We start from the raw sequence: 24,470 nt of genomic DNA on the forward strand, positions 1-24,470 counted from the left end.
CAGATATGAAAAGACAAATACCATATGACATAAAAATTTAATACCCTTTAATGGAAGGCAACATAATCCAAATAGCCTTCAAGTTAACATACATAATGTCAAGCAGACAGTAAAAAATTACTAGATATGTATAGAAGCAGGAAAATATTATAATCAGGAAAAATTAGTAAACATAAACCGACACCAAGATGATTTAGATAAATAAATAGCTAAGAAAAACTTTGTCAGCTATTGAAAGTATGTATGAATCTTGAAGGACAAGATAGATATAATAAGAAAACATTTGAGGAATCTCAGCAGAGAAAGGAAAACTAAAACAACCAAAAAATCATTAGAAGTTCTGAAACTGAAAGTACAATAGCTGATACAAAAGAAAAAAAAAGTTCTGATGGGTTTAACACAAGAATGGAAATAAGAAAAAAAAAGAGTTAATGAATTTGAAGGTAGATTATTTAAATTGACTTACTTTGAAGAACAGAAAGAAAAAATAAAAAGATTGAAGAACTTTACTGTACCTCAGTGACTTTTGGGACAAAAACTAAGAAGAGAGCCCTCACCAGAAACCAGATTTGCTGGAACCTTGATTATGGACTTATAGCACATGAGAAAATAAATGTCTCTTGTTCAAGCCACTCAAAAAAAGAAAAAAAATACCATACGACATCACTTATATGTGGAATCTAAAAAAAAGAGTACAAATGAACAGAAGGGTACAAAACAGAAGTCAAGTCACAAATGTAGAAAACAAACTTATGGTTACCAGGGGATAAGGGGTGGGGAGGGATAAATTGGGAGATTGGGATTGACGTATACACACTACTATATATAAAATAGATAACTAATAAGAACCTGCTGTATAGCACAGGGAACTCTACTCAATACTCTGTAATGGCCTATATGGGAAAAGAACCTAAAAAAAGAGTGGATATATGTATACCTAAAACTGATTCACTTTGCTGTACACCTGAAACTAATGCAACACTGTAAATCAACTATACTCCAATAAAAAAAAAAAAAAAAGCCAGGTATCATCATCATTAGGAAACCCCAATGGTTTCAATTTGGAAAACAGAAGGGAATTTTGTCCTGACTTCCTTTTCTCCCTTTACCTGAGAGCTTGAACTGAGCTACTGGACAGGACAAACACTACACCCTGCTCGGTCTGGATCAGCACTTCTCAGACCAAGGCATTTTAGTCACCCTAATCACTTCTTTCCACATCCCGCAGGAGCCAAATCAAAGAAAGCAGAGAGGCCTTACAAGATAGAGCTGAGATGCGGTTTGAGTGAACTATTTTTAATCTGCTTCTGAACTGCAACCACTATCTACTCCAGACTTTTCCAAAAGAGTAATTGTCTATGAAGAGAGGAGGAATGCCAGGAGGCTTAAGGAGCTGGGAAAGAAAGGAGAAGACTGTGGATTCTTGAGAGAACATCAGTTCAGAATTGCTTCCAAGCTCTGGCTAGCCCTGGTAATGTTTTTCCTATTTGCCTTTGGAAATAAGCAAAGCTGAAAGCAGATCTCCCGTCCTAAGGAAGCCAGCTCCAAGACACAGACTTTTCTGCTCAGACATCAGCTAAAATTAAATTGTACATGTTACAGAATAGATGAACTTTGAAAATATTATGCTAAGTGAAAAAAGTCAGACACAGAAGGCCACATACTGTGTGATTCCATCTACATGAAATGTCCAGAATAGGTAAATCTATAGAGACAGAAGATAAATTAGGGGTTGCAAGGGGCTGGGGGATGACGGTAATGAGTGACTACTAATGAGTACAGAGTTTCTTTCAGGGGTAATGAAAATATTCTGGAATTAGAGAGTAATGACAGTTGCACAACATCATGAGCATGCTAAAAACCACTGAACTGTACGCTTTAAAAGGATGAATTTTATGTCACGTGAATTATATTTTAATTTTTTTAAATGGGGGAAAAAATCAAATTGCAGCCGGTACCCTGACCTCAGGGAGGAGGCCCTTTCTCTTTAGAGCAGTGGTCCTTCAAAGTGGTCCCCAGACTGACAGAATCAGCATCACTGGGAAATTACCAGAAATACAAATTCACCGGCTCCATCCCAGACCCGCATAATTAGACATTCTAGGAATGGGGCCCTATGATCCATGTTTTGAGAAGCCCTCCAGATGAACCTCATGCATGTTCTTAAGGACCATTACTCCAGAGTAGGGGAAACTTTTTGTGTAAAGGGCCAGACAGTAAATATTTCAGGCTCTCCATGCCACATACACAGGGTCTCACATATTCTTTTTCTTTTTCACAACTTCTAAAAAATGTAAAGGCCAATCTTAGTTCCCAGATACACAAAAGCAGATACCAGGCAGATCTGGACCCTTGAGCCATGGTTTGCCAACTCCCCGCCCCCCGTCCCCCAGAGCAACACACTCCCACACTGGGAGGTCTCTGGAGCCTCAAGCAAAGACAGGTGGATTTTTCCTCCATAATAAGGGAGATGAACAATGGCCTCCGGGCACCAGACAGGTTCCCCTTATAGTTGTGATACCCTCCTCCACGCCAAGGCCAAAGTAAAACCAGATCCTGCTTTCCATCCAGGCTTTATTAACTCAGTGTGCAGACAGTTCGCTGTGCTCTTTCAAGAAATGCATTCAATTCAGAGTGATATCCTTTGATCAGTCAGTAAATTCGACTACACAAAACTCATACAGACATGGCCCCAGGTCAGCCACAACAGCCCCCTCTCCCCCAAGGGCCTGAGAAATCACCTAGAGCAGCCAGGCTGGGAAGGGCGAGCGGCTGCGCTTTGCTGTGTGTCCTTTAAGGCTCTTTGGTCCTGGTTGATTTCCTCTCAGAGGCATCCAAATAAAACTTCCTTTTCCTATTCAGTACACACCAGTCTTTCTTTGGTGTTTAACCCAATGGGCTGAGGAAGGGAGGTAGCCAGGAAATTATACCCACTAACATGTGCAGTTAATGCCTATCTACATCCTTTTTACTCACAGTCAGTGGATTTATCTTTTAGACACAGAGAAATAGAATCAGATATGATTTTTGGGGCAGGAGAACAAAGCCAATGTCAACAGGTAGGGCTTGAAGCACCACAAAACTCTGCTGCCTCACACAATGCCCTTTTTTTTTTTGCACTAAAACTCCTGAGTGCCTGATAAATTCAAGTTTAGCAAGACTCCCAGAGAAGCTTTCTGACCAGGGGGCCCTGGGGAGGAGAGTGGGGAAGAGCAAAGAGGAGCCCCAAGGTGACCTGGCCTCTTCCCTCCCGCTTCCTGAAGGAGCCAGAACTACACAGGTGAAAGGTTCCCTTGCCTGAGAGCCGATGAGGAGGAAGAGAAGAGGGGCCCTTCCTCAATCCTGGCTGGAACCAGAATCCTAAAGGTTTCCTAATTTTTCCAAATGGTTTGCTTGAGTGTCACCCCCAGGTCCCAGCACCTTCTCCCTGAGAGGGTCTCAGCTCCTGGTCTCCAGGGGACAGGGGTTAGGGGAGAGCAGATAGAAGACTTGGCCTCTCTCCCCTTGTTCACGTTTATCCCCTGGAGTCCAATAAACCCAGGTGCCTGGGTAGAAGCATGATGCATCCTCCCACCCCCACCCTCGTCCCCCAAAATCCACCCTGGCCTACAGGCCCTGTTGGCAAAGAGGAATGAGGCACAGGAATCCACAGTGGCTAAGGAGGAGCTGGTAAATATGGGTATGGACTGGTCCTTGCTGGGGTGGGGCATTTAGAGACCCTTATTGAAGTAGACATAAGGCACAGGTTCTCCACACTTGGCCTTGATAGTGTCTTGGAGCTCTGGTTCCAGATAGGAAACTGGCAATTCACTGAGAAGAGAGAAGGGGCTTATAAGTGTGCCACCTGGACGAGCAGCAAATTACCCTCAGATAAAATCCAACTCAGATGCCGCTTCTAAGAAGCCCTTGCCCATTTTCCATCAGAATTATTAATGACCTCCGTACACTACAGTATGTTGCTTTTACTTCTGTTGAGCCCTGACTTCATCTCCCTGGTGCTAAACTTCCGTCTTCTTCAAGATTACAAGCTCGGTGCTCAGAACACAGGAGATGTGTAGCAGTTGACTACGGAGCTGAGAGTACTAGAGAAAGGGAAACGGGCATCTTCTCCGTATCTATTCAAGCTATGCCTGGTCTCCTGGAGCTAGTCCTCCGCCTCACCCCACCGCCCCAGTCTGATGCTTACCTTCCCTTTGCCATCATCTCTCCTCACCCACCCCCTCTGCCCTTCCCAGGACATGCAAGGGAAGCGGAGAGGTCGAAGCCGTCCACCCTCTGACAAACATCAGCCAGAGTGAGTACCTACTCTCCTGTTCAATTTCAAAGACCAGATCCAGCCAGGGAGATGGATCTAGTTAACTCAACCAGAAGGGACAGAAAGTCTCTTATTGTTGCCCCACCTTCTCTCCAAGGCAGCCTTTGCTCCACCGGGAGTGAGCAACTCATCCCTCTGCCCCTTGGAGCTCTGTTTCAGTTTACCATTCACCTGGGGTCAAGAGGCCCGGAGTTTAGACTGACAGGCACTTGTCCTTGGACAGATGCCTCCCTGCCTGCCCCTCCCTCTCTCCTTCGGGACACCAGGCAGGTCAGGGAGACCAGGGACAGGGTGCTCAGTAAAACCAAGTGAGGAATGAACAGCTGATACCATGTCTGCGGGAACAGCCCACATGCCACTGGCACCATGAAGATGAGGCTGGAAGAAAGGAGAAACCAAAGCATTAGGGAGTGTCTGGCATCTCACAGACCCACCCACACCCCATCGCTGAGCCCCTCAAAGGAAGGCGGAGCCGGCGCCAAAGCTCCTCTCCCTCCAACCCTTCTCCTGGTCTCTTGGTGCCTAGAGACTCACTCTAGCACATGATAAAATCAGCCCCCCCCCACACTCCCCCTCACACCCCACCCACCCATCATTCAAGCAGATGAAGAAGGTAATGGAGCCACCAGGGAGTGTGAGCAGCAGCCCTAATGACCACCGGCAATTCCTGATGTTTAGGGAAAGCAGCGCGGGGTGTGAACTCAGGGTCCTGCTGCTGTACTCACTGAATGCCCGGGCTGTTGGAGAACAGTGAGGGCAGAGCTTCTCAAACTTCACTGGGCATGCAAGGAACTCGAGGAGCTTGTTCAAATGTGATGCTAATTCAGTAGGTCTGGGAAAGGGCTTGAGAGTCTTTACTTCTCACAAGTTCTCAGAGGATGCGGATCCAGGACCATGTTTTACAGGATTCGGGAATCTAACAGACCTAGGTTCGTGCCCCAGCTCTGCCACTTCCTAGCTGTGCAATCTTGGGCAAGTTCCCTCTGAGGCAGCAGAGGGAGGGCAAGAGTACCTACTTTGCAGGGTTACTGTGAGGATTAAATGAGATAACACGTGTGACACATCCAGCCCATGGTCACTGCTCCCTCAGTGGGAAATCAGTTAGCAGAAGACAGCCTGGAATAATGTTAGACCTGCTAAGGATCCAATCGCAGCTCCAGCAATTACCAGCTAGAGACGCGTGGGCAAGTTTCTTCATCTGGGAAAGGAGATGATGACAGTATGTACACCTCGAGGGCTGAGAGAATTAGGTGAAAATATAGACGTGAAACATCAACACAGTGGCGGCACACAGAAAACATCCAATACATGTTAGCTTTGGTTGCTGTCATTAGCCTCACGGCCTCACAAAGCATGAGTAATGCTGGGACATGTCCAGTCAAGGGCAGGCACCTAAGAATGCTGCCAGGACTCGTGCTGCTTTCCTCCCATGTGAGGCTGGGACACTTGATGGGCCCAGGCTGTGCTGTCACTTTCGATGGCTCATCTTTTTGGATGTATTGAGATATAACTGACATGTAACACTGTGTAAGTTTACCACCGGCATGAGCTAACCCCTCTATCACATCACATAATTCATTTCTTTCTTGTGGTGGGATGATCTCATCATTTTTGTCTCTTCTCTAAAACTACTGAAGACCTAAGGTCAGAGGGGAGACCCTGGGACAGAAGGACCCCCAAGGGTTCCACTTTCCACTCCAGTGTGTGCACAGTGCCAGCCTGGCGCCCTCAGAAAGAAGGGGTGAGAGCGCGCCAGAGGGGCCACAGGCGTTCAAGCCCGGGCGCTTTTGAAGTCAGGTAAAGGAGTATATGTTTTGCAACATGGGTGACACAAGAAGACAGATCTTGGGCACCCCACCATAGACCCCCCAAACCGAGAAAATATGATACTCACAAACACCCGGACAGCAGAACCTGCAATGGGGCGTGCAGCACCCGGATTCTCTGCACAGAAACAGACAAAAGAGAGACCCACGTGGTACTTACATACTTCGAGGTGAAACCCATGCCCGGTCACCCAGCTAGAAACCCGCAGGCGGGAAACCCTGGCTCTGCAGGGCGGGGAGGGGGCTCTCCTTGCTCTCGGCAGACAAGGCCGAGAACTGGGCAGCCAGCGGGCACCGGGATGGGCCCTACTTGAGTGAGGTGCAGGGTGGGAGCAAGAGGGAAGGGTAAAACGGTCAGGAGCCCCCAGCATGGGTGTGTTCTGGGCAGGGAAGACGCAAAGGAGAATCCGCTCACCTTCATGCAGCGCAGTTTCTCCAGCCTTTCCATGACGACCGGCAGCAGGACTGGAAGAAACCAGGGGAAAGGCTGCGAGACTCCCCCCCCAGATCCCTTTCCGAAGTCGGATCACAGACCGAGTGATTCCCCCTCCTTCCCCAGGAGGAGAATGGAAGACCGTAGGCGTGGCCACGCCCCACCCCTCCCCCAAGTCCTGGCAGAAGGTGCTTCCCAAACTCCTCAACCTGCACACCTGCAACAACAGGAGGACAAGTTCCGCGGGCCCGGAGCACCCTCCTCAAAACTATCTCTGAAGCGAGGCTTGCTTCCTGCTCCGTGACATGCCCCTGCTGACAGCAAAACCAAGGCAGGGGACTTCTTTTTCTCTACCACTGTCTCCCCAGCACCCCACGCTGTGTCCAGCACATTGAAGGAACTTAAGGAATATTTGTTAAATGAAAATAACTTTCTCCACCGAATCTCTGATTAACTGACATTCCAGGAATTACAGTGTGGCTCTCCCGTGGCTCTTGGCACTCAAGCAAACCAGTCTGAGAAGCATGTCTATCGAGGCTGAGGTCCCACCCCCCCACCCGAAGTGTGGTTGAGGTCTCCATCACTTGTTCCAGGGTCCCCCAGGATGGGAGGGCTTCCCCATCTTACTCATGCCAGGGGCTGCCATGGTGATCCGAGAAATAACCACTTGGGTGATGCCTATGGCCGCAGCTCTCTGAGGGCAGAAAAGAGTAAGTTGTCAGGAATGAGCTTATCCAGTATCCATAGGCTGCACCAGAGGGCTGGGTCAGGGTCAGGGTCAGGGTCAAGGCCAAGTCTGAGCTGGTAAAGAGTAAGGGATGGACCTGCCAGGGGTTGAGTGACCTCACCTGACCCTCTCCCACCCAGCCACATCTTTATGGCTTCAGGACCAGAAACGATGGAGAAAAGACATGAACAGAGATATGGAGGGAAAATCGATGGGGAAGGAGGATGGAGTCAGGGAGAAGGTTTCTCAGCCCTATAGTAGAGCCCAGGCCTGCTCTGACCACGAAGAACAGGACAGGGTCTGAGAGGGAACTCCCTCCTCCCACCCCAAAGGCAGGCCTCTGCTCACCCGGGAATGACCAATCTCATTGTGGTTCCTGTCCTTCACGCAGATGCCCTGGATGAGTTCCCTAAACACAGACAGGAGGTGCTGGATATGGGAAAGGGGTGCTGGAAGACTGCCAGCGATGTGAAACACCAGGGGACCAAGGCCAGGGCACTCAAGCTCTAGGAAGCCACCTCCTGCAGCTGGCCCTTGGAGCGCCCTTCCCCACTCCAGAGAGTGGTATCCAGCCGTGACCTAGGGCAGAGGCTCAGAGAGCTAGCACTGGGCCCCAACGGCCTAGGCTGAATCCGGAAACTGCAGAGCAAGTGTATGATCTTGAGCAAGTTCCCTAATCCTTCTAAAGACACAGTTATCCGCATTTGCAAAATGGGGATAATCATGGCACCCACTTCACAGGACTTGGTGAGGATTAAACAAGATAATGCCTGCAAAGTGCTAAGTCCAGTGCCTGACACAGTGACTGCTCCCAAACAGGAGCTGTTAGTCTCAGGCCAGTGCTTGACAGCACTCCATCCAAGACCAGGTGGGTGGTGGGGACTCATTCATTCGTTGGAAGGAGCAACTGGATGGGGGAGGGGAAGAGGAGGCGAGCAGTGTGCATGCACGACTATTCCGTGGTGTGCTCTTTCTGCAAGGGCGGTTGTGATCCCTTTCCATTTGCTACTAATCCCAAGAAAATGTGCCTTATAGATAGATACTGGTGATGACGAGGAAGGCACTGATGGAAACAGGGGCAACAGTAGCTAACGCTTAATGCAGCATTTTCTTAAAGTCCAGGCGTTATTTGGGGTGCTTTACCTCTACTACATCATTAAATTTTATAACAGAGGAACATCTATACTTTCTCTAGTCAAGAAACAAGAGCTGTGAGACACAGCGGGTTTCTCCTTTCACCTTTCCTGCTGTGACACTTAGAGCCTGGTGCCTGGAAAACATCTATCTGCCCCTCTGGCTTCCTCAAAGCTTCTTGGTTCTGTTCTATCTTTGGACACCTCGCTCTGATGCGTTTCATTCTGTAAGGCATCCCCAGGGCTTTGGAAGTAGGCCGAGTTCACAACTCAAATACAGTTGCAGTTGAAAGGACATGAGCTAGTGCCAAACCCCACAGGTCCTCGCTCACGCCCCACCCCTGCTCCCCATCATCCACAACACACATCACAGATGAAACCTAAGTCACCCGCCACTCCTGCAGCCGTCACTGTTGGAGCCGCCAGTCCTCAGGGAACCTTCAGAAGCGCAGCTCGGCAGCCCTCCCCACACCCACCTCAGCCCCAACAAGCCACCCACTGCCTTGGTTTCTTGCCCTTCCCCTGCTAGCCTCACGGTCTGTAGGGAGGAAAAGGGATCCCTGTACTCACTGCTGTCGCATCATTGGGATGTTGACACAGTTAGCCGCAGCCACAGCAGCAAAGGGCACCCAGCGGCCCACCAGGGGCGGGGCTCTCTGTGGGAGAAGAGAACAATGGGAGTAGGTCAGGCTCCCTGGAGATGGGGGTGGAAGGGGCTTCAGGAAGATAGAATAAGAAATCAGATCTCGCTACTGCCACGCATCCTGACACCCAGTCGGGGAACCCAAACTCCCTCAAAGGGCCGAGAAAGACCAAATGGGCGCAGCCCTGCTGAATTTCCCACTACTTGTCTGGGCTCTGGCCAAACCCAACTCATCCAGACCGGAAACGGCCCCTGCCTGGTAAAAAAAAGTTTTCCCTAGGACTTTGCTGCCGCCTAGTGGCCACCACGCCCACAGCAACCCCAGACGGTACCTTTGTCAACATGTTCATGCCCACAGCAGTGGTCACGGCAGCGGTTGTGGCAGTGATGTAGGAAACGGCCATCTGCCTAGTGGAGGAGAGAGATGTTTGGGAGCAGGGACCCTAGCTGGCTGAGGGCAGGACGATGGCTTGAGTGATAAAGGCTAGAAATGTGGCTTCATGCCTGAGAAGCTCATGTGGTCTGTCCCCAGCCTCACCTTGTGATCTCCCCCCAACTCACTCAGCTGCTCCAGTCCCCTTGGCCTCCTTTCAGTACTTTAAACACACCAAACGCCTTCCTGCTCAGAACCTTTGCATGTTGCTGCTCCTTATCCTGGGAATTCTTCCCTGGGCTCCTGCATGGCTAAATCCTTATCTTTCAAAACTCAGCTGAAATGTCAGCTCTGCAGAAAGGACTTCCCTGAACAGCCTATCTACACAGATGCCCCTCTGCTGTTCTCTGTCTTGTTATCTATTTATTTCCTTAATGGCAGCAATCACAGTCTGAGATTATTACGCTTGTTTTCCCTTTTTTTTTTTTTTTTGGCCGCGCCATGTGGCATGTGGGATTCGGGATCTTAGTTCCCTGACCAGGGATCAAACCTGTGCCCCCTGCACTGGGAGCATGGAGTCTTAACCACTGGACCACTAGGGAAGTCCCTATGCTTGTTTTCTTAAAAGACCTTAAACTCCAGAGGGCACACATGTCTTACTCAAATGTATCCCCAGCACCTAGAACCATGCCCAGCACCTAATACACACTCAAGAAATATTTGTAGAATGAATGAATGAGTAAGTGAATGAATGTTGAATTGGTCTAGGAAGAAGATACTCTCCTAGTCAGCCTAATACTTCCAAACCCTGAAAAGTGAGACCTGGTCACTTGCCCAGCGCAGGTCCCACCCAGGGAGGACTGACGGCCCTGGAACCCTTTAGAAGGGCTGTTCCCCTGAAGGCAAGAGGACAGCCAGCCACCTGCGCCAGGCCCACATGGATGGCCTGGGGTTCAAGTCTCCTACCTGACCGACGTGGGGGAAGCTGCATTCCTGTTGGTGTAGTTGACTAAGGCATTGAAGGACTGGTTCACCCACTGCCAGAAGATCACTGCCGGTATCGTCCTACCAGGAGGGAGGCCCAGAGAGGCGGAGAGGAGGATGGAAAGAGGGTTTGGGGCACACCAGTCAAACCACATTACCTGCCGCTCCCCAAGCTGTTCCCATGCTGTTTCATGCAGCTGGGCTTTTTTGCACAGCCTGTCCCTCTGACTGGAGCAACCATGCCCCCTACCCTTTCCATACATGGCTGAATCCTGCTCTGTTGAGAAATCTCTTCTTCCTTGGAACCTTCCCAACCCTTCCCCTGCCCTTCCTGAGACACAGTTAGTCATTCTATGCTCTCTGCTCCCACCACCCCATATTCTACCCCTAACCTACCACTTGGCAAGCTGGACGGTAACTATTTACTTCTTGGTCTCAACAAAATTGGGCACCCCTTGAAGGGAGGGACTAAAGTCTTTATACTCCCCACACCTGGCCCAAGGCCTGGCTCAACAACTGGGTAACTGAATGCGTGGGGGAGGGAGCGGGAGAGGGAAGAGAGAAAGGGGGAACAACAGAGAAAGTTTCTCTCCCCAACTGGGCTGAAAGGGTGTCCCAATTTTTTTACTTGGATATTACATTATAAAAATACATTAAATTCATTGTTGAATAAGTACTTTTTAAAGAGGGAATGAGAATAGCTCATCCGTTGAGCACTCTTGAGAGGCCTGCCTCAGTTTACACAGCCAGGCACCACTATTTCCTGGCTGTGTGAACTTGGACAAGTCATATAATCTCTCCAGAACCTCAGTTCTTCATCTATAAAATGGAGATGAAAACAGTACCTCTCTGTAGGGTTGCTGAGATTAAATGCGGTGATAACATGCAAAGAATTTAACACAGTGCCTGGTAGCTGGTCAGGGATCCATAAAGACGGCTATTACTATCATCCTACTATGGCTCCCTGCCTAACAGGTCCACGCGGCTGCACCTGGCGCTGCCTTGCTCCCGGGTCGCACCTGTAGAACTGGAGCATGAAGCCCGTGATGATCATGCCCCCGGGGACCTGGAAGGACATCCGCCCAATGACGTTCATCTTGTCCCCGGTGTCAGGGTGGAAGGCCGAGTCGTACAGCTTCTTGGCATAGAGCAGCTGCTCCACTTGCGTGCCTGGGGGCACGGTCCCCATCCTGCCACCAAGGACCACAGGCGGTGTTACCTCCTGACCCCTGGCCCCGAGTCATCCTGCTCTCAGCTCCTCCTCCTCCCTGAGCTCTCTGCCTAGCCCCTCACCTTCCGTTTCCACCTCGTCCCTAGGGCACCCACCGATGTCGCCCCAGTGCCCCCAGCCCACTCCCCTAACCGCTCACCTGCTCTTCTCCACCATCACTTTGGCCCAGTCCAGCTCCCACTCTGGTACCAGGACGGTGCGGGGGTCCGTGACATTGAAGAAATGCTTCACCCGCCCTAGGAAAGTGCACTGGTCCCAACGGGGGGCATCGATATTAAAGCCAGACAGGTCAGCCTCCATCCTGCTCACACATAAAACTGTGGACTTCAGGAACAGAGGAAAAATGAAGATTGTCCTCAAAGCCTGCCCTGGAGGCCCTTAGCACCTCCCGCTATGGTAGACTGACTGCTCTCACCAGCCACTAGCATCATCTGACTCAGCTCAGGAAGGGCCCAGTGAATGGTCACCAGTCTGAGCAACTGGGCACCAACATGTGTTTCCTGAGTGCCTGCTGGTGGCCAGCCTGGTGCTTGATCATGCTGTGGGCGAGGCTGGGAAAAGGGACAGTACAGTGCCTGTCCTTGGGGAGCCGAGTCTGACTGGGGAGCAAGAGCCCACCTGTGGAACAACAGATAATACATACAGCAACAATAAGCACAGGAGATGAGAGGGAGCTGAGAAGGGGGACACAAAAATCAAGGCGGGCTTCCCAGAAGAGGTGGAATGTGAGTGAAGCCCCAGAAGGTAGGAAAGATCTATCTGAAGGAGGAAGAGGCATGGGATCACACTGAAAGTAGAAACAACCACTGATAAAGACGGAAACGACAATGGCATGATCACCTTCATTTCAGAGTGTGTGTGTGTGTGTGTGTGTGTGTGTGTGTGTGTGTGGTGCATGCCGGGCCTATGAGAGATCCCGGGCCATGGTTGTCGCCCTCAAGGTGTTACAGAACAGGAGAGAGACAAGTCAGTCAACAAGGACAGTAGTGCGACAATGTCGCTGATGGACACGGGGAGCAGCAGAAAGCCAGAGAAGAGGTACTAAAACTGAGATGACTGCGTCTCCTGGTTTGCCGGGGCTTGTTGTCCGGTGGTAATTATTAAAAGCACCTCTTCAACCTCAAAAGTGTCCCAGTTTGGATGATAAATTATAAGATCACCTTATCTAAAATGGATGAGGGATTCTGAACATGCTTTGTGAGAACAAGAAATAAACAAAGTTTTGAAGGATGCATAAAAGTCAGATAGATGGAGGAGAGGTACCCCAGGCAAGAAGAAGAGCCAGTGTTTAAAGCACACAGTGCACATGGGGACCTGATGATGATGGTGACAACACTAACACTTCCTGAGCTCCTACTTGACACTAGACACTCTGCTTGGTGCCTGACGTGCATTTTCTGAATTCATCTTCACCATAACCCTATAAGATAGAGATACTCTTATGTTTAATGCCATTTTATAGATGAGAAAACCAAGGCACAGGTAAGTGACTTTGCCAAGTCACACAAGCACTTGCCAATGAAAGAGCCAGGATTTTAATTCAGCCTGACTAACTTCAGAACCTCTGCCTATAATTAGGTTCTGGAATCCATGACTTGAAAAACTAAGGCGGATCTGACATGTGAGGAGCTTGGAAATGGTCACTCCTGTCCTCACAACAAAAAGAAGCCGAACAAACTGAAAATCAACAGCTCTTCTTAGAACCATCAGAGAATTGAGGTCACAGGGCAAACCACTGCCCCCAAACTTGGAGAGGCAGGCAGGTACAGAGAATCACAGCTTAGTGGGGAACAGAAGCCCACCCCTTGGGGCAAGTACCATAGGAAACTTAAACTGTAATTGACAAATTGCTGGAAGTTCAGTGTGGACAAGCTTGAGAGTTAAAAATTCCAGGGGGATTCAATCTTTGGTGGCCGTGTGGGGAGACACACTTTTGTGAGTTTTACCTCCAGGAGCCCACCAGGTTCTCAGGCTGAAGATCAGAGAAAAATTCCTTAGTGCTTCTGGCAGGGAGATGGGAAAAGTGGCCATTGTGAAGTAGACCCAGAGGCCTCTGCGATTTTTAACAAGGCCTGCCCTCAAAGGAGCCTAGCCTGTTTCACCAGAGCCTAACTAACTACCTTGGGTCTCACCAGAACCTAACTGACTTGGGCGAAGAGAAACGCCCAACTCCACCCCTTCTAGCTTTCCTGTTTCACCTAAAGGGAGTAAGGGGAACCTGAGAAGGACCTGTGAAGGTCCAGGGGCACCTAATCACAGGACTATAGAACACTCTCCCTCCCCTCACACTGTTGGTGGTATACGGCTCCCGTATAATAACAGGGAGAACGGAATAACAACAGAAAGAACCGCAAGTCTCAGACCTTATTTAAGAAGAGGTGTCTAGAAACCCAAAGACAACAGGGGAGACAAAAACCAGGACACTAGAGGAAATTTAACTTTTGACCCCTACAGCTTTAGCAAACAGTAATCACAACCTAACTCCTCGCCAGAAAAATGTAAAACCTCACACACATCTGGCTTTCAACAAAAAAGGACAAGGCATCCTAAAAGGCAAAAAAACAAAACAAAACAAACAAAACCCCACAGTTTGAAGAGACAGAGCAAGCAAGCATCAGAACCAGATGACAGAGACCTTGGAATTATCAAACCAGGAATTTTAAATAACTATGATTAATATGCTAAGGACTCCAATGGGAAAGTGGGCAACATGAAAGAACAGACGGATGATGGAAGCAGAGAGATGGACACTCTAAGAAAGAACCAAAAGGAAATGTTAGAAACTAAAAATACTGTAACAGAAATGGAAGTGCCTTTGATGGGTTCATCAGTAGGCTTGACATGGCCAGGGAAAGAATCAGTGAGCCTGAATATGTGTCAACAGAAAATTCCCGGGACTTCCCTGGTGGTGCAGTGGATAGAGCTCTGCGCTCCCAATGCAGGGGGCCCAGGTTCGATCCCTGGTCAGGGAACTAGATCCCACATGCATGCCACAACTAGAGAGCCCATGAGCCGCAACTAAGGAGCCCACGAGCCACAACTAAGACCTAGCGCAACCAAATAAATAAATAAATACATAAATGTTTAAAAAAAGAAAAGAAAAGAAAATTCCCAAACTGAAAAGTAAAGAGAAAAAAAGAATTAAAAAAAACACCAGAATAGAATATCCAAGAACCTTGGGACAATTACATAAGTTGCAACATACATATAAGAGGAATACCAGAAGGAGAGGAGGAAAATGAACAGAAGAAATATTTGAAGTGATAATGACTGAGAATTTTCCAGAATTAATGACAGAAACCAAACTAGAGACCCAGGAGGCTCAGAGAACATCAAGCAGGACAACTATCAGAAAATCTGCACCCAGGCATATTATATTCAAACTGCAGAAAATCAAGAAAGAAGCCACAGGGAGGGAAAAACCCTTACCTATAGAGGAACAAAGGTAAGAGTTACATTGGACTTCTCTTCAGAAACCGTGCAAACAAGAGCAGAGTGAAATATTAAAAATGTTTAAAGAAAAAAAAATATAAAAAACCTAGAGTTCTGTATCCAGCAAAATAATCCTTTTGAAATGAAGTAGAAATAAAGACTTTCTGAGACAAACAAAATTGAAGGAATTTGTCACCAACAGACCTGACTTGCAAGATGTTAAAAGAAGTTCTTCAGAGAGAAAGAAGATGATATGGGTCATAAAGTCTGACCTACACAAAGAGTGTCAGAGAAGGAATAATTAAAGGTAAAATAAAATATTTATTTTCCTTATTCTAATTGTTAACAGTTAACAAATAGATAACAATTTGTTCAAAATAATAACAATATATTCAAAGTAACAATGAAGTGTTCAGTGACTATAGCTTATCAATATGTGAATGAATGACAGCAATGCTACAACAGATGGGATGGAGGAACTGGGAAGACTCTATTATAAGGTACTTGCACTACCAGTGAAGTGGGACAGTATAATCTGAAAGTGGACTTGGTTTAATTGTAAATGTATATTGCAAACTCTAGGGCAACCACTAAAAAAAAATTTCTAAAGAAGTATGATCTATATGCCGAGAGGAGCAAAAATGTAAAAAAAGCTATGGCTTTTGAACTTTTGCCTGAAAATTTCAGGAAGCCATTAAAAGATTTCAAGAAGAGTGACAAGATGAGATGTGTAGTTTAGAAAGAAGAATCTGGGGACTTCCCCGGTGGCACAGTGGTGAAGAATCCACCTGCCAATGCAGGGGACATGGGTTCAAGCCCTGGTCCGGGAAGAAACCACATGCCGCAGAGCAGCTAAGCCCATGCGCCACAACTACTGAGCCTGCACTCTAAAGCCCGCAAGCCACAACTGCTGAGCCTGTGTGCCACAACTACTGAAGCCCGCGCGCCTAGAGCCCGTTCTCTGCAACAAGAGAAGCCACAGCAATGAGAAGCCCGCGCACCGCAGCAAAGAGTAGCCCCTGCTCGCCGCAACTAGAGAAAGCCCGCGCACAGCAATGAAGACCCAACGCAGCCAAAAATAAATAATAAATAAATAAATAAATTTACTAAAAAACAAAAAGAAAGAACAATCTGGGAAATCATATGAAAGTAAACAGGGTATGGCAGGACCTCACAGGATGCAGATACCAGCTGGAAGCGAACCCCCAACAATCCACGCAAGAAGTGGGGCTCAAATGAACCCAGATGCACCAGAACTGGGAGGAGGATCAAAAGAAGAGAAGCTTTTAAAGCAGCGGAATCTGAGGATTTGCTAAGTGATAGGGACTATTCTATCAGTCAGGGCTCAACCACAGAAACAGAACCAATAGATTTTCTATCTATCCATCTATCTACCAATCAATCTATCTACCTACCTACCTCCCTCCTGGAATCTCTAACCTCAGGGTGGCAGGGGGTCCAGCCCTTTTTTAAAGGGATTCCATCTGATTAGGTCAGGCCACCCAGGATAATCTCCCTTTAGATTAACTCAAAGCCAACCACTTAGGGATTTTAATTACATTTGCAAAATCCCTTCACCACGGTACCTAAATCAGTGTTTGGTCTAATAACTAAAAGAAAGTGTGTGTTTGTTACAAATTGGCTGCTTCTCCCTCAGAGGCCCCTCCAACTGGAAATATAGCAGAGAGGGGGTCCTGGGGAGTTTCTCTGGCCTAGCCCAGGTGACCCATCACAAATACCTAGAGTGATACCAGGGTTTCTGACTGGGGCAATAACGTGCTGAGACAGAATATAGAAAAATAGGCTTTAAGGGAGAAAACGGTGAGTTTGACTTTCCTTGCGTTGAGTTTCAAGTGCTATGAGACTTTCTCAAACGCACGAGGCTGCCATCTGTCTCAGGCCCTTTGTAAATGCTAGTCCAGGATGCTATTCCTTCCCCTCTTCACTAAATAACACCTGCTCATCCTTTTTTTTTTTTAAGGAATAATTTTCAGATTTACTTCTATATCTTCTACTACTATGTCATTTGTCTTTTTTTTCTTGAAAAAAAAATCACCTGAGGATTTTCCATATATATTGAATTACAAGTTCGCAGGCACATCTTGAGCAAGATTTAAAAAGCTATCCTCTTCAAAGTTTGCTGCCCACTGAAGGGCTGGCAGGCTGGAAACTGGATGTGCTGGAATGCTGAGTTGGAGGACTGACGAAATTCGCCAGGAAGCCACTGAGATTCTGGGAAGCTGCTCACAGGGATGCTGAGGGAACTCAATGGGAAGACACCCACACGGGTGCTGCTGAAACTCACTGGGAAGCTGCCTGGTGGGGTGCTGTTGAAACTTGATAATAGGCAAGCACCCAGGCACCTGGAAGACTACCCCTTCCTCATCAGTGTTCCTCCAGCGCCCTCTACTGGTAGAGCTTAAAATCATATCAGAGGGCAAAGGAAAAATGTTTACAACATCCAGTACCATAAAACAGGGCAAAGAAGGGTAGATTTGGGGCTAAGGAGCAATAAACTATCTGGCACAGCTACACAACTTACTTTTTTCGTTTAACATCTTAGAGAATTCTCCATTTGAGATATACAACTCTATCATTCTTTTTAGTGATTATATAATATTCCATGTGCCTTAATTTCATTATTTGATAGACATTTGGGTTATTTTCAGTTTTTCACTGCTATGGTGAACACCCTTACACACATCACTTTGTGTATATGGCAACTGTATCTTTTTTTTAATGCTGTCTTTTTTAAAAATTTTTATTTATTTTTAGTTGTGTTGGGTCTTCGTTGCTATGCGAGGGCTTTCTCTAGTCGCAGCAAGCAGGGGCTACTCTTCGTTGTGGTGCATGGGCTTCTCATTGCAGTGGCTTCTCTTGTTGCGGAGCATGGGCTCTAGGCACTCAGGCTTCAGTAGCTGCAGCACTTGGGCTGGGTAGCTGCGGCACGCAGGCCCTAGAGCGCAGGCTCAGTAGTTGTGGCGCACGGGCTTAGTTGCCCCGCGGCATGTGGGATCTTCCCGGACCAAGGCTCGAACCCATGTCCCCTGCACTGGCAGGCGGATTCTTAACCACTGAGCCACCAGGGAAGTCCCCATGGCAACTATATCTTTAGGATTGATTTCTAGAAGTGGAATTGCTGGATCAAAGGATATACATGTTTTAAATTAAATCTTTATAATACAAATTGATTTTTCACCAGTTGTGTATGATAATGCTGCTTTAGTCAAACTTTCACCAAAATGGGTATTATAAATCTTTTCTTTTTTTGCCAATTTGATGGGCAGAAACAATATTGTTGTTTTAATTTGTATTTTCTTTTTTTAATTAAAAAAAAGTTTTTTTTTTTGGCTGTGCCACGCAGCATGATGGCTCTCAGTTCCCCAACCAGGGATCAAACCTGTGCCCCCTGCAGTGGAAGTGCAGAGTCTTAACCACTGGACTGCCAGAGAAGTCCCTAATTTGTATTTTCTTGATTCTTAATGAGATTAAGCATCTTTTCATATGTTTTTGGCCATTTGTTTTTCTCATTCTGAAAACATTGTCTTTTTAAATTACAGAAATAATTTTTGTAATAATTCAGTGCCAAAGTATATAAAGTGAAAATGATAGTGGTTAACATGTTAAAAAAAAAAAAAAGCTATCTTCTTGAGTTATACAATCATCTAAATCCAAAAGCACTCACAGACTTGAGCAAACAAAGCCAATGTTTCATATTAGGGAAAGGAAACATATCGCTGATGGAAGCTGCAGACCTAGTAAAAAATAAATATTTTATACTAAGTAGTAGAATGAAAGGAAACTTCTACCCAAGACCACTACCTCAATAAAGACCCATGCGGGGCTTCCCTGGTGGCACAGTGGTTAAGAATCCGCCTGCCAATGCAGGGGACACGGGTTTGAGCCCTGGTCTGGGAAGATCCCACATGCCGCGGAGCAACTAATCCTCTGTGCCACTACTACTGAGCCTGCGCTCTAGAGCTCGTGTGCCACAACTACTGAGCCCACGTGCCACAACTAGTGAAGCCTGCGCGCCTAGAGCCCGTGCTCCGCAACAAGAGAAGCCACTGCAATGAGAAGCCTGCGCACCACAACGAAGAGTAGCCCCCGCTCGCTGCAACCAGAGAAAGCCCACGCACAGCAACAAAGACCCAACACAGCCAAAAATAAAAATAAAAAATAAAAAAAATAAAATAAAAAAATAAAGACCCATGGGTTATTACGGCTGCAAAGGAAGTTCACCTCAGAATAAACGGCAGCCTTAAAAGCAGGTGCATTAGCAAATAATTTCAAGGGCTCCCCCCACCCCCAAAAATAGTAGTCTTTTGCTCTGCAGAGACAGTCTGAGTGACCTGCAAGGAAGCACCTACCTGTCCTTCATATCTTGGCTCACATCTCCTTTCCTCAGAGAATCCTCTGAAGGACCCCCTTCCTCCCTCCCATGCAACTAGATCCGCTGCTCTGCTATAAGCCCTCTTGGCTCCATACTTTTCCTTCAGAGCCATGCCAGTCTGTCATGATACTCTGTGGTTTTACATTAATGCCCACCTTCCCCACTAGGCCATAAGCTCCTTGAAGCCAGGAGTTGCGTCCATTTTGCTCACCACCGCTGCCTCAACACCTAGCACAAGAATTTGCTAAAAAAGAGGTCCAGTTGGTCGGTAATTGGATATTTAGGCTTAAAACCCAACATGGAGATCTGGGTTAGAAGTAAAACAGTGAGGGAGCAGCACGGGGTTGGGGGGTAGTTTAAGATAAAGTTTTCCAGGGAGAATACGCAGACTGGGAAGAGCAGCGATCCAAGGACATACCCGGAAAAACCACTGTATTTAAGAGGTAACCCATCAAAAAGATGAGAAAGAACAACCAGCGAGGTGGCAGGCAGGAGAAGCCAACAGATGAGGCAGAGCGAGAGAGGCGATCAATTTTCAGACTGTTTGTTAGGGTGGGAGAGACTTCAGCAAGCTGATGGTTCAGGGTGAGCCACTTCCCCAGGAGGGAGGAGAGGCCCACTGCGGTGGTTCCGCAGCACCCCTGGGGGGCCCTGACTCAGTGACTTGGTGGCAACCTCTCGGGGGAAGTCACAGCAAGAGCCCGCTGCCAGGACTCCGGCTTCCCCCTCCCACACCCCACCACAGAGCCCACGAGAAAGCTCCGGGCTCTGCCCTTTGGGGACAGGCTGACTCGGCTCCTGCAGGCTGGTCCAAAGACCAAAGACATTTCACCCAGTCCCAACTGAAGCCAGGGGTGGGAGGAGGGGAAAGAGTTCACTTTCCTTCACTCTACAGAAAGGAAAAGGAGTTGGCCTTGGCTTACAGAGACCCACACTCGCACCGGATACAGACAGTCCCAAATGCTATGCCTCCCCCTCAACACACACACACACACACACACACACACACACACACTTCTCAGCCAACCCTCTCCACCCTCAACCCAACAATCCAACATTGGAAAGTCCTCTGACTTTCACAATGGAAGCATTTCTACCATGAGGGGGTAATCATTTGCTAAATCACGCAAGAACCTTTGCCTTCATTACCAAGGTCAGGATAGGAACTGCCCAGTCCTGTCTTATGTAAAACATAAAGGGAAAAAAATCTAAATTCTATGTCTCAACATTTCTCCCCACGCTAACTGCCCAATGGGGGCAGTTCTGTGACTCCTTCAGGGCAAACTCAAGCCCTTCTGTTACATACTCCCATAGCATCCTGTCCTCCTTCGAAGCAAGCTGGGTTTTTGTAATCGTCACTTTCTTGTTATTTACAGTTATCAGTGCAAAATTTGCCTCCCCTAACAGACTATAAGGTTCACGCTATAGCCCTCATCTGCCCTCTAAAAGCACTTACTGCCTGCCTGAAATGCATTCCAACTTATTCTTGGGTTCTCTGGGCATCAAGGATGTCCCCCCCTTTTTTTTTGTCAAACTAAGAACCTGCCTTGGTTACAGAAGCTTTCTTTCACGAAGCTGCAAACTGTCTGCCCCTCCTATACTGAGTCCTACTGGTCTTAAGTTTTCTTCAACAGTTATGATCCCTCTTCCTACACGAACCATATCGAATACTTCCTAAAAAGGTGACTATTACATCCAGGGTTCCGCTACAGGGAACAGGGGGAGGTGGAAATCAAACAGGTGGCTAACCAATACCTCCCTTTCCTTCCAGGATTAGAGAATGTCACAGCTCAAAGACATTAGGGATCCCAGCTTACAGATGATGAAACTGATGCCTAGGAAGGTTCACATGGATTGAGCCAGCATGGTGAGCATTTGTGGCACATGTGGTCCTGCACTGTGGCAGATATAAATGTGAACAGGAAACAGATCCAGTCCTGTTTATCCAAAGATCTGACAACAGCTAGGGCCATATTTTCCCAAGGTTACAAGGCTTAGACAGGAATTCCCTAGAGGTCCAGTGGTTAGGACTCTGCCCTTCACTGCTGAGGGCACGGTGCCAACAAAAAAACAAAAAAGACCACAGGTTACAAGGCTTAGGGTCACCTAGATAGGTCCTCTATCCACTATAGGGTGCTTGTCTCGATAAAGAGAGAGAGAAAGAGAAAGAAAGAGAGGGAGGGAAGAAGGGAAAAGATTAAAAAAATGATATAACCTACTACCTCTCCTGAAGTAATGCTCGTCCTTCCAGGGAGAGCTGATTTTCTCTGGCAGACAGTATCAGAGTTTGGAAAACAGGCTTCCGAACCTCTTCTGTTGTATCCTCTTCCAAGTGCGGGGTAAGTACCCAAGATCTTCCTATTTGAATCCCCAGGTAGGGAGAAAAACAAAATATCATCGCTTGTACTCCCATCAGAGGAAGATGGGAGTCAAAGACTCAAGAAGTTCAGACACAGGGCTTCCCTGGTGGAGCAGTGATTAAGAATCCGCCTGCCAATGCAGGGGACACGGGTTCGAGCCCTGGTCCGAGAAGATCCCACATGCCGCGGAGCAACTAAGCCCGTGCACAACTACCGAGCCTGCGCTCTAGAGCCCGCAAGCCACAACTACTGAGCCCACGTGCCACATCTACTGAAGCCCGAGCACCTAGAGCCCGTGCTCCGTAACAAGGGAAGCCACTGCAATGAGAAGCCTGCGCACTGCAACGAGAGTAGCCCCCGCTCGCCACAACTAGAGAAAGCCCGCGCGCAGCAACGAAGACCCAACGCAGCCAAAAAAAATAATTAAATAAATAAATAAATAAATAAAAGAAGTTCAGGGGCTTCCCTGGTGGCGCAGTGGTTGAGAATCTGCCTGCCAATGCAGGGGACACGGGTTCGAGCCCTGGTCTGGGAGGATCCCAAATGCCGCGGAGCAAGTAGGCCCGTGAGCCACAACTGCTGAGCCCGCGCGTCTGGAGCTTGTGCTCCGCAACAAGAGAGGCCGCAACAGTGAGAGGCCCGCGCACCGCGAGGAAGAGTGGCCCCCGCTCGCCGCAACTAGAGAAAGCCCTCGCACAGAAACGAAGACCCAACACAGCCAAAAATAAATAAGTAAATAAATAAATAAATAAGCTTTCATTTTAAAAAAAAAGAAGTTCAGACACAAAGACCACTGAGATGGCGAGGGCTGGTGTCAAGGCTGCCTACAGCAAGTTGGAGAATGAGACTAATAATTAAACCAGCAGGCCCTGGTAGTATATGCTTTTGTACAATCATGTGACTCCGAGGCAACCATGATGTTAGACACCAGGCAACTTAGAAAGAGGAGTCTGCTTTGCCTCTTTCACAAAAGAACCAACAGGCTAGAGATGGGTGGATTGAAAGAGTACATGCTCTGAATTAACCATTCACCTTGCACCTCCTTAGTCAAGGTTCTGAACTGAGTTTTCTCTCCAAGCATCTGAAGCAGGTATGCAGGTAGCAGATGTTTTTAAAAATACTTTACTTGAATGCATAAAAAGCTAAGGACCATTTAGGGAAAAATCTGCCTTCATTCCAATGATCTTAACTAGGCTGGAAAGCCTGCTGGTCATAAAATCAGCAAAGCCCAAAACCTGGATGAAGCTATTAACAACAGCTAAGCCATGGGACCTCCCTGGCGGTCCAGTGGTTAAGACTCCCCGCTTCCACTGCAGGGATCACTGGTTCGATCCCTGGTCAGGGAACTAAGATCCCGTATGCCGTTCCGCACGGCCAAAAAATAAAAAAATGAAAATAATAACTAAGCCCCATATAGCACTTCCTATGTGCCAGGCAATGTTCTATGTACTTGACATATAATCATTCATATAATCCTCACAAGAACCCAATGAGGTAGGTAAGAGTCACATACACACACATCTGTAAAACTCCAGGTGTATCATCCATGCCCACACTTTATCTGCTCTTAAAAACTTCTGGATTTACATCTCAGGTATAAACCACTCTGTTCCTCCAACATGGACAATACAATAATGGTGTTTAATAATTCCTCAAGAGTCAGAAAGTACTAGGTTCAAATCCCCACTCTTATTGCTTAAAATAATCAATTTCTAGGGTTGTGAGAATGAAATGGAATCTTGTATGAAAAGCATTTCACTAGGAAGGATGTAATTTCCATGGGGGCAGATTTAGCCCCCTGCTGTGTCTCCAGGGTCTGGAATAGAACCTGGCACAAATGTTGTAACTCTTCTTTCTGTCCTCTGCACGGGGAAGGGGTGGGAGGTAGCACCCAGAATCCCTCCCACTGTTTCTTGCCTGTAAGTGCAGGCCCCTTTTTGCCTCCTTCGGGGCTGCAGACGGCGCACCGACCGGTCCAACGCAGTTCAACGAAACTATCCTTCCCAAAACGTCTTTCACCCCCGCTATCAGCTCACCCCAGCCCTCAGGGCCAGTCCTCAAGCACCTTCTTGCCTTCCGACAGGCAGCCTCCCACCACCAGGAGTCCTCCAGCCCGGATTCTAACATAGGTGTGTGGAAATGGATGCGCAACCCATGACTCCCCCGCCCCTCAGCCCGGCACACGAAGGTGCTGGGGGCCATAAAGGAGAGGTCCACAGGTAGACCCTTCTCTTGCCACGTGGCTTCGGCAGGTGGAAGCTCAGCCAGCGCTGCAGCCCCGCCTGGGCAGAGTCAGGACAGAAATGCAAGCTCCCTCCGGGATGTGGGGACTGGAGGTATATGTGGCAGGCAGACTCCTCCCAAGACCCCTTACCTGGTCCCGGGAGGAACGCACTGAGACAACTGCTACCAGATGCAACCCGCGTTGGCAGCTGGGCCAGGGTGCACTTCTGGCCTTGGCCCGGGAACCGCCCCTCGCCCCGCCCCCACGCCCCTCCTCCTGGACCAATCACAGGCCGGGTGGCCCCCGCCAGCCACGTGGGAGAGTTTTCACCATTCCCTGGGTCTCCACCAGCCTGCCACAGCCTCCAGCCGCTCCAGCAGCCCGCCTGCGCAGTGG

The 24,470-nt window shown here is 48.0% G+C and overlaps 1 protein-coding gene across 8 annotated transcripts; it reads right to left on the minus strand.

Annotated features, from left to right (window-relative positions):
- Positions 1–2,556: 2,556 nt before the first annotated feature.
- Positions 2,557–24,316, minus strand: SFXN2 (sideroflexin 2). 8 transcript variants are annotated; one of them, XM_082425353.1, is made up of 14 exons: positions 24,225–24,314; positions 21,713–21,848; positions 12,081–12,283; positions 11,805–11,966; positions 11,454–11,624; positions 10,417–10,515; positions 9,410–9,485; positions 9,005–9,090; positions 7,650–7,710; positions 7,202–7,268; positions 6,557–6,606; positions 6,210–6,259; positions 4,646–4,693; positions 2,557–3,810 (listed from the first exon to the last, which is right to left on the minus strand). In XM_082425353.1, the coding sequence occupies exons 4-14, from the start codon at positions 11,963–11,965 to the stop codon at positions 3,711–3,713; spliced, it is 969 nt and encodes a 322-aa protein (XP_082281479.1). In that variant the 5' UTR covers position 11,966; positions 12,081–12,283; positions 21,713–21,848; positions 24,225–24,314; the 3' UTR covers positions 2,557–3,710. The 8 variants fall into 8 exon arrangements, with proteins under 8 accessions (XP_082281479.1, XP_082281477.1, XP_082281482.1 ...); XM_082425351.1 differs by having other exon boundaries at positions 11,805–11,989; XM_082425356.1 differs by lacking the exon at positions 12,081–12,283 and having other exon boundaries at positions 11,805–11,914.
- Positions 24,317–24,470: the final 154 nt, after the last annotated feature.

The sequence above is a fragment of the Balaenoptera physalus genome (genome assembly GCF_965194825.1).
Source record: "Balaenoptera physalus genome assembly, chromosome: 14".
Taxonomy (NCBI): Eukaryota; Metazoa; Chordata; class Mammalia; order Artiodactyla; family Balaenopteridae; genus Balaenoptera; species Balaenoptera physalus.